The 9,889-nt window shown below is 42.2% G+C and overlaps 1 protein-coding gene and 4 non-coding genes across 5 annotated transcripts; all 5 read left to right on the top strand.

The window, feature by feature from the left end:
• The first annotated feature begins 1,102 nt into the window (after positions 1–1,102).
• On the top strand, positions 1,103–8,810 carry LOC129866899 (40S ribosomal protein S17). The gene is made up of 5 exons (XM_055939917.1): positions 1,103–1,196; positions 2,155–2,306; positions 4,007–4,112; positions 8,261–8,326; positions 8,685–8,810. Exons 1-5 carry the CDS (start codon positions 1,194–1,196, stop codon positions 8,760–8,762), a joined length of 405 nt encoding a protein of 134 aa, XP_055795892.1. The 5' UTR covers positions 1,103–1,193; the 3' UTR covers positions 8,763–8,810.
• On the top strand, positions 1,951–2,081 carry LOC129867733 (small nucleolar RNA SNORA71). Its single transcript, XR_008761677.1, has one exon. It is a non-coding gene; the product is annotated as a small nucleolar RNA SNORA71 (small nucleolar RNA).
• On the top strand, positions 3,709–3,838 carry LOC129867726 (small nucleolar RNA SNORA71). Its single transcript, XR_008761670.1, has one exon. It is a non-coding gene; the product is annotated as a small nucleolar RNA SNORA71 (small nucleolar RNA).
• Positions 7,965–8,093, top strand: LOC129867732 (small nucleolar RNA SNORA71). Its single transcript, XR_008761676.1, has one exon. It is a non-coding gene; the product is annotated as a small nucleolar RNA SNORA71 (small nucleolar RNA).
• LOC129867734 (small nucleolar RNA SNORA71) lies at positions 8,407–8,531 on the top strand. The gene has a single exon (XR_008761678.1). It is a non-coding gene; the product is annotated as a small nucleolar RNA SNORA71 (small nucleolar RNA).
• Positions 8,811–9,889: the final 1,079 nt, after the last annotated feature.

The raw sequence follows: 9,889 nt of genomic DNA, 5'->3' as shown, positions 1-9,889 counted from the left end.
TCTGTCCTTGTGCTGCGGACTTCTTGCTGTCCTAGAAATGCACAAGATTGTGTAGTCTGATTTAATTAATGAACGTTTTCATTGTCTATTGGGATGCTCAAATGCGCTTTGTTCAAGTTTCATTTGATGAGCAGTTTATTAGTTTAATCAGTTGTTTCAGTAGGTTGGAGCTGAAGCCTGCACCCTATAGTGCTCCAGGACCAGGGTTGGTGAGGGGTGACCATGTTGCATTGTGTGAAATGTGCAGCCCTTTGTAACCATATCCCCAAAACATGTTAATGAACGGGAGGTATAAAAAGGTGACTGAATATGGGAACACTGTCAACCCATTCCCTTTCACTGTACAATAGAATAAAGTGTTAACTTATAGTGATGTGTAGGATATAAAACATTTGTTCCCAGCAATTTATTGGGTAAACCACCAAAGTTTTGGCATCACAGTGCCTTCTAAACGGCATCTCCAGCAGTGTGATGCCGAAACGTTGGTTTACCCAATAAATTACTGGAAGCTTACATGTGTTTGGAGTTTGCCAGAAAGGCATTTCACTGAACTTGTGCATGTGACATTGAAACGTGTATGTATATACAAAGCCTACAGTTTACTCACCATTAGTCAGCACCTCCACTAACTTTTTGGGGTGTGCAGCTCTTGCTTTTCACTAAACTTATGGTGTGACATCACCTGAATGAGAACCAACGCATTGGCAGAATGAAGCCATAAGAATCCATTTCAGCCACAGACAGAATCGGCATAAGAAACAATGAAACTTGAATTTGTTTCTCATGTTAATACTCAGACTGTACAATGTGAGATGTGCAATATTTTTGCACTATTTGAAGACGGACCGGACTGAACTGACACTCAACAGGGGAAACCAAATGTATTGGTATTAAAGCATTATTATAAAGTAGCCTGAAGTGTGTTTTGTAGCTCTTCACTTTATTTTGGACAATACCTTTATGTACACTGCTGGACACATCACTTTTTTCATTTGAATTCATATTCCTATATACGTAAACAGTTTGGGAATAGTAATCTTTCCAAATAAATTAAGTCTGATAATTGTTTCACGAATTCCCCCACCACTAGGGGCCAGCAGAACATTTTTGCCTTGGTTTGCCAGTTCCGCATGCTCTCTTATTAAACTTCTGCTCAAGAATTTGTTTGGCCTCTTCAACTAACCCTATTCAATATGGTGGGTACTCAAACATTTACAACCCCGCTAAATCTATCGTAATCGGCGCTTTTTAACCAACCGTAATGGTATTTAGGTCTGTAATAGTAAAATGTTGGATGTATTACTCAATCACATTGACATATTGAGTTAGAATGCCGTTCCTGGTAGTTTTTATGAACAATTTTATGTAGAGTGTTCCCCGAGATACTAACGGAAGAAGCAGTACGCTGGCATTTGGCTGGCCATGAATAACCTCGTTTTCCATGTCTTGATTTGATTAGAATCAGTAGAGAGCACTGGCAGTGTCTTAAATGTTGCACAATCATCCGCTGTGTTTTTGGTGTTGCACCTAGGTTTAAACTGTGTGTAAGGAATTGAATTTCATTCGTGATAACTGATAAGCATAACTGGCTAGTTGGCTAACTAACGGTACCTTATTGCCAAATCATCCTGGTTAACCTTAGCAAGGGGTCTAGCTACCGGTAGTTATTTACCCATGTACAGTACTGGCTTGCTAGTTATGATTAATCACTGGTGTAACTAGTCATGACTTCCGTTTACTAGCCAGGTACCACGCTAGTTAGCCAGTCTACACAAAGTTGCTTTGCAACCCGGATAACTGGTAACGTTACAAGTAGTAACGGTATTGGGCTAGCTAGTTACGTTTTTGCAATTCTGGTTGGTTAGAGCCAAATGTAGGTTGCATGTCAGCCGTGGGAATACTGAAACCTACAATTTCAGCAGCTTCTGTACTTTAATTTCTTACATTAAACCCTGTATCGAAAGTGGCTATGGCGTTGATTTAAGTGGCCAGGTCATTGATAGTACAGGAAAAGTGAAATGAGAGCCTTTCCCGTGTTTGATGGGTCTTCAATCCCAACCGAACCCTGGTTCTCTCAGACATTTTAAATGTGGAGAATTTGGGCCATTCTGATCATTCGGGAAACTGAAAGTAATTTTCACAACTTTACAACAGGGACGAGTCAGGACTAAGACGGTGAAAAAGGCCGCCCGGGTCATCATTGAGAAGTACTACACCAGGCTGGGAAATGACTTCCACACCAACAAGAGGGTGTGCGAGGAGATCGCAATCATCCCCAGCAAGAAGCTGCGCAACAAGATAGCTGGGTGAGTCTTTCTTTAGACATATGGTCTCTGAGTAGAGCATAGAAGGGGACCACGTGAGCAGTGTTTCTCAACCATTTTTCTTGGTGGCACCACTGGCCTTCGAACAGATTCAATCTTTAGAGCAGTGACTTTGAAGAAGTCAGATTTGGCTGTATGCAGTCTTTTAAAAGGAGGACCATAACTTGTAATTTGATCACACCATTGGGTAAGTGGGCATTTTATATGTGTGAATGAGATGGGGTGGCATGTACATAAAGATGATTAAGGTGATTGTGTAGGAGATGGATTGTTTAGGGGTTTCCCCTTTGTACTGAGATCTTTATGGATGCTATGGGATGAGGCACTATCACATTGGACAATATATATATATATATATATACACTCCATACTGTCATCAGGACACCAACACCAAATTATTTTACACTGCTCTTCCCCTTTCAATTTGTTGTGCTGAATGACTCATGTTTAGACATTGCTTGAACATCAGACTGTTTTCACGGTTACACCAGGGATATTCAGTATGGATGAAGTCTGCCTGAAAAAGTCGCAGGAGTCTCTACAAGCCAGAATGTTGAATACAATTATCTTTACACGTACTTTACCGGTTGTCTGTGCTGTTGGTCTTTTTGACAGTAGGAGGTGGAGATGGGGTATCCACAGAAAAGTGTTTATCTGACTTTTTGCGGCACCTGTAGGTTTTGTCAACTGTTTTTTTTTTTTTCATCTCCTGCCGCATTGCACTTGATGCACAATATGTAAATGATAGCCTAATGTAACCTTAACGTAGTTGACCAAAGCACGTTTCCTCTCCATCTGTTGGAACTGTTTGTGAATTTGCCAGCTGATTGTGTGGGACAACGTTCAGTTTGTCTCGGCCATATTGTGCAAGTGTTTGTCGCATGCGAGAAACGGATAAACAGATCAGTGTACTGAAGGTTGGGTTGATGACGATTCCCTGTGGATATTTTGTCTGATTACCCTTGACATGGGGACAAAATCAGCAGACAACAGGTAAAGTTGAAATTAAGTTTGTTCATAGGACTTGTAGTAGGACTGTTCGGTAATGCTGAGCCTACATGATAGAGACGAGAGTAAGTATTTCTCTCTTGGATTCTAAAATATGCTAGTCTATGCCGTGTTTTGTGGTTGGTGTTGCCTATGGATTGAATTTGAGCTTATGTCAACATAAAGCATATTGGTCAACCCTGAAGTAGCTCATTCATTACATTTCTTCATTCAATTAACATTGACTATGCTGCAGTTCAATCAGGTTGGAGTTCAACACTACTTGTAATAGCATGGGTGAATCACAGCCAGTCTGCTGCACTGGCTTGGAGGGACAGACTCATTCATTCTATCATATCCCTGACCTAGCTAATTATTGCTAGTTCGCCACTTAAAACCCTGTATCGAAAGTGATTATGGCATGACTGTTGCCATAGTCATTGATAGTACAGGAACAGTGATTTTTGAAAGCTTTTCCCGTGTTTGTTGGCATACCTGTTCCTGTCAAACCCTGTATCTTTCAAACATCTTCCACATCCGCAACAATCTAAACTTGTGTGAAACCTCATTCTCATTTTAGGCTAGTTTTTAGTGATCTTGCAATTTTTTAAAAGCTTGAACCTATGGTGTGATCCAATGCTGTGACAATTGTGAAGTTGAATGTGAATGAACTGGATTCTTGATTGTGCACTCAGGTATGTGACCCATCTCATGAAACGCATCCAGAGGGGCCCCGTCAGAGGCATTTCCATCAAGCTCCAGGAGGAGGAGAGGGAGAGGAGGGACAACTACGTCCCAGAGGTAAGTGTGCCCCCCCCACCCACACAGGGCCTAAAAATAACTTGAAACTTTAGATTTACAAAAATCTACAAACCACAGTTTTTACCAGACAAAATATATTTTTGTGCCAATATTACCCCCCCCCCCCCAAAAAAAAAACACCATGAAATTGCTTAGCAATGTGTCTAAAATAAGAAATGTATTACTAGTAAGAAGTAATGTGGAATATTGCTGAATTTAATATTTTATGACCTTTTAACCAAAATATCAGACACATTTTCAACTGCCCCTTTAAGGTTACCATGGTAATGGGGCCATCAGTCCTGTGCCTGTGAGAATCTCACTAGTAGAGGCTAACAATGTCTCTTTGCTAGCTGTAGAAGCAAACTCAAACATTGACAAGCAACCTAGCTTGAAGGTGTGAACAAAACCTTGTAAATAGCCACGAAACACAAGGACAGTCTCACTAGACTTTCGAGTATATTAGACCATTGCGTCGAAAAACAAATCTTTCAGCACTTAACTCAGTGCGCACAGCCCACCAGACAGGCAGTGGTGCTACGTGAGGTGGGATAGCTATAACGTTAGGATTCGTATTTCTTTGTGCATTACCAGATAAGAAACTAGCACACTGCTCTTGCTTGTATCACTACTCTTTATTAAGCTTTACGTATCGGCCTTCAATCTCTGGCGAAGGCCTTGAGGCCGATTATGTAAAGCTTAATAAAGTGCAGTGATACTAGCAAGCGGGTTTGTTCTTTTTTCTCATCTTATTCAATTGTTACCATGCACTTACAACAAAGATGGGTCAGATGTGCGGGTAAGAAGCAAAACTGCTGAAATACTTTGAAAATAGCTACTGACGCATTTATTTTGCTATAAATCACAACTTTCACGTGCTCAAACTTGTCTTTTGACCATTTTTATTTAATGCTCACACTGTAGATCCCTGAGTTTGACCACCAGCCAACATGGCTGGTGAATTCGACATTCTTGCCCACTGATACCAAAATCTACCTGCATTTGGCAGGTTTTAATTGTAGGCCCTGCACCCACACCTCTGAGCATTAGACAATGCCAAGATTGTAGGTTAAATTCACATCACATACAGTACAGATATAAAAATTGCATGCACTCACTGTACTATAAGTTTGTTTGCTTAATTGTATTCAGTGGCATATGTTAAGTTACTCGCTCCTAGTAGGAACAGGCTAGAGGCATCTTAATGACAATGGACTAGCCACATCTGTTTTGGTGCTTGTGACGTATAGCTAGGAAGTGTTCCTCTCAAATGAACAGACAATAGTTATGCCTTGCTGGTGTGTGCGTGTTTGTACCGAGTTTGATTTGCTGTCCAGTAGGGAGTTGTAATTGCTTTGTCTGTACTTGTGAGCAGTTTTATTTTAGCCAGGGCTCGACATGAACTCTTTTTTTTTTTTTGCCAAGTAGGGTTATTATTATTTTTGAAAGCTCTGGTCACTTGTCTCCCCGCCCCAAAAAAGGTCTAACACCATGGGCCAAAAAGGTGCTGTATGATGCAAGGAACCACTTTACACAATATACTGAACCAAAATATAAACAAAACATGCAACAAATTCAACGATTTTACTGAGTTAGTTCATGTAACGAAGTAAGTCAATTGAAATTAATTAATTGGGTCCTAATCTATGGATTTCATATGACTGGTAATTTGGTCACATATACCTTTAAAAAAAGGTAGGGGCGTGGATCAGAAAACCAGTCAGTATCTGGTGTGACCACTATTTGTCTTGTGCAGTGCGACATCTCCTTCGCATAGAGTCGATCAGGATGTTGATTGTGGAATGTTATCCCACTCTTTTTTCTCTTTTTTTTTACCCCCTTTTTCTCCCCAATTTTGTGGTATCCAATTATTAGCAGTTACTGTCTTGTCTCATCGCTACAATTCCCATACGGGCTCGGGAGAGACGAAGGTCGAGAGCCATGCGTCCCCCGAAACACAACCCAACCAAGCCGCACTGCTTCTTAACAAAGCGAGCATCCAACCCGGAAGCCAGCCGCACCAATGTGTCGGAGGAAACACCGTACACCTAGCGACCTGGTCAGCGTGCACTGCACCCGGCCCGCCACAGGAGTCGCTAGTGCGCGATGAGACAAGGATATCCCTACCGGCTTATGCCTGCCCATAACCTCAACGCCACCATGGGGCACTCTGTTCACAACATTAACATCAATAAACCTCTCGCACACACAACGCCATGCACGTGGTCTGCGGTTCTGAGGCAGGTTGGACATACTACTAAATTCTCTATAACAACGTTTGAGGTGGCTTATGGTAGAGATCAACATTAAATTCTCTGGCAAAAGCTCTGGTGGACATTCCTGCAGTCAGCGTGCCAATTGCACACTCCCTCAACTTGAGACATCTGTGGCATTGTGCTGGGACAAAACTGCACATTTTAGTGGCCTTTTATTGTCCCCAGCACAAGGTGCACCTGTGTAATGATCATGCTGTTTAATCAGCTTCTTGATATGCTACACCTGTCAGGTGGATGGATTGTCTTGGCAGAAGAGAAATGCTCTCAAACTGGGATGTAACCAAATTTGTGCACAGAATTTGAGAGAGAAAAGCTTTCTGTGCGTATGAGACATTTCTGGGATATTTTACTTGCGCTCATGAAACATGGGACCAACACTTTACATGTTGCGTTTATATTTGTGTTCAGCATAACATTCATTCATTATCACTTGTATTGACAATGGAAGGCACAGTATCTCCTGCCGTTGCGGCCTTGAACAAGTAAAATACTGCATTGATAGGCTACTGTATAAAACACGTGGTCCGTCAACCCTCCATCTGCAGAGCTATTGGGTGTGCAGGCTTTTTATCCAACCCTGCTCAAACACACCAGTGTCAGTTTATCAAGGTCCTGTTGAGCAGCTGATTTTTACAATGTTGTGTGTTCGAGCAGGGCCATTTTTTAAATTCCTGCACACCCAGTTGCTCTCCTGGCATCTCCTGGAGGAGGGTTGGCCACCCTGAAACATTACATTTAAAACCAAATACGTTTTATGTCTTTATAAAATAATTCCCTCATTCAATGAACCAGGGATCAAATGGCTAAGGTGGGCGAGTTAGCTAACTAAGATGTTAATCTATTTGTAAAGTTCAAATATTGTATTCACTTCTTGACAGCATTGGAGTTACTTGTCAATTAGGCTATTCTAAGAATATATATTTTTAATTTGGTCAGAATTACATGGCTAGTATTGAATAGAGGAGAATTCTAACCTATTTTGAGCGCTGCGTCGTTATTTTACCTGCTACGTAAATGTCTCGCTCTCCTCTGGCAACGGCCCACTGGCACACGGAGGTGATGCACACACAATGACTATTCCAGGATTTTCATTGCTCACACAAAATTAGCTATAGCTGGGCAAATAACTCGCAATGAATATCAACAAATGTGCACATGCGGCTCGCTTTGATCTCAAAAAAACGCATCTTGCGGATGACTGCATGATTGAAAGAATGCTCGTGCCTGTCAATGCATGTCTACAATAATTGCATCCAGAAGACACTGATCCTATTTTTATCTGAGAGCTTGTTTGTTTTATATTCTGTTTTTACATGTTTTTTTTCGGCTAATTTAAATCTATATTCTTCTTGTCTGACTATTTTATTTATTTTCCCCGGACACGTGGACAAGCGTTAATGTCAAGCCCTGATAGCTATGCATGCTTCTACTTTGCCTAAGCACCATAAGATGAATTCTCATAAACTGCTTTTAGTCATCAACAATCGCCTTCCGTTGCTGCCATTGGGAATCTTCAGTCTATAGTTGGGATGGGATGTGATACCTTTTGAATCCATCTGAAATTCTTTTTGATTTGCCCTGTATCGAAAGTGACTATGGCATGACTGTTGCCATAGTCATTAATAGTTCAGGAATAGTAATCTTGAAAGCTTTTCCCGTGTTTGTTGGAATACCTGTTCCTGTCAAACCCTGTATCTTTTTAAAAATGTGTTTAGACCGCAAACCTTGCAGCCAGTAACTGCTGTATGCGCTGTTGAATTGGTGTCATGTGGCAGTGTTGCCTGTTTAATATGCACACTATTAATACATTGTTTGGTGGACAGTGCTGACATGCCATTAGCGCAGTAACTAAATCTTTGTTTTTGTTTCCAGGTGTCTGCTCTCGACCAGGAGATAATCGAGGTCGACCCAGACACCAAGGAGATGCTCAAGCTACTGGTAAGTCCCTCACAGGCAGCTACGTTTGGTGTCTTAATGATGAATATATGTGCAGCGTGAAGATGACACCTTGGTTTTAACCCTGTATAAAAAGTGACAATGGCATGATTGTTGCCATTGTCATTGATAGTACAGGAACCATGACTGAGATTTTCCCATGTTTGTTGGAATACCAGTACCTGTCAAACCCTGTATCTTTAAAATATCTTCCACGTCCTCCCCAGTCTTAACTTCAGGGTGAAACTACTCGGCGTTACAAGACCAGTCTTCTGCGATTTACATTGTTAGCATTAACCTGTGATCTATTCTGGTGGTAACTTGATGGTGAAATGAGCTTTTATCTTCCTCCTTCCTCCAGGACTTTGGCAGTTTGTCGAACCTGCAAGTCACCCAGCCAACTGTCGGAATGAACTTCAAGACACCAAGAGGAGTCTAGGCATTTGTAATATCGCTTAATAATAAAATTAAAAGTACACAAAAAGCAGTGTTTCCTAGGTGGTGTTACTGTTTAGAACATGGATGGGCAACTCAAGGGCTGGATTGGTGTCACAGTTTTGCCCCAGTTAACACACCTGAGTCCAATACTCCTCTAATCATGATCTTCAGTTTAGAATGCTATTAGTTTAATCAGCTGTGTTAGCTAGGTATGGGGAGAAAGTGACACACCACTCTGGCCCCAGAGGACTGGAGTTGCCAATTCCTGGTTAAGCACAAGTAGAAACGCATGAGCGCACACTGCAGGATAATTGGGCTTTTTTTATATATATATAATACAAAATTATCCCCTTTTCTCCACAATTTTTCGTGGTATCCAACTGCTAGTAATTACTATCTTGTCTCATCGCTACAACTCCCGCTCGGGAGAGACGAAGGTCGAAAGCCACGCGTCCTCCGAAGCACAACCCAACCAAGCCCCACTGCTTCTTAACACAGCGCGCCTCCAATCCGGAAGCCAGCCGCACCAATGTGTCGGAGGAAACACCGTGCACCTGGCCCCCTTGGTTAGCGCGCACTGCGCCCGGCCCGCCACAGGAGTCGCTAGAGCGCGATGAGACAAGGATATCCCTACCGGCCAAACCCTCCCTAACCCGGACGACGCAATTGTGCGTTGCCCCACGGACTTCCCGGTCGCGGCCGGCTGCGACAGAGCCTGGGCGCGAACCCAGAGACTCTGGTGGCGCAGCTAGAACTGCGATGCAGTGCCCTAGACCACTGCGCCACCCGGGAGGCCTAATTGGGATTTTAACCATTTTCAGAAGGGGGAAAGCGATAATCATGCAATGTGGGAAAATGTGGATTGGATAAGTGCTTAGTCCTCGTTCATGTGCTTGTTTCAATTGGCCGACCTGTCATTGCAGGCTTTGTGCAATAAGGTTGGGTTCCTATACATACGTCTAGTATTACTCACTCACTACTACAGCAGCATTGTGAAGTGAGATTAACATAACTTTACATTTGAGAGCTCTTGAGTTAGTACTGTGCACAGTACTGTTAAAATCATTGTAGGGTATTGGATCGAGTGGATTAGAACAAACATTCCATTTGACCCATGAAGTTTAAAAC

This window comes from Salvelinus fontinalis, chromosome 12, assembly GCF_029448725.1.
Source record: "Salvelinus fontinalis isolate EN_2023a chromosome 12, ASM2944872v1, whole genome shotgun sequence".
NCBI classification, from domain to species: Eukaryota; Metazoa; Chordata; class Actinopteri; order Salmoniformes; family Salmonidae; genus Salvelinus; species Salvelinus fontinalis.
The sequence above is the reverse complement of the archived record's forward strand: the minus strand, read 5'-3'. Positions and strand labels throughout refer to the sequence as shown.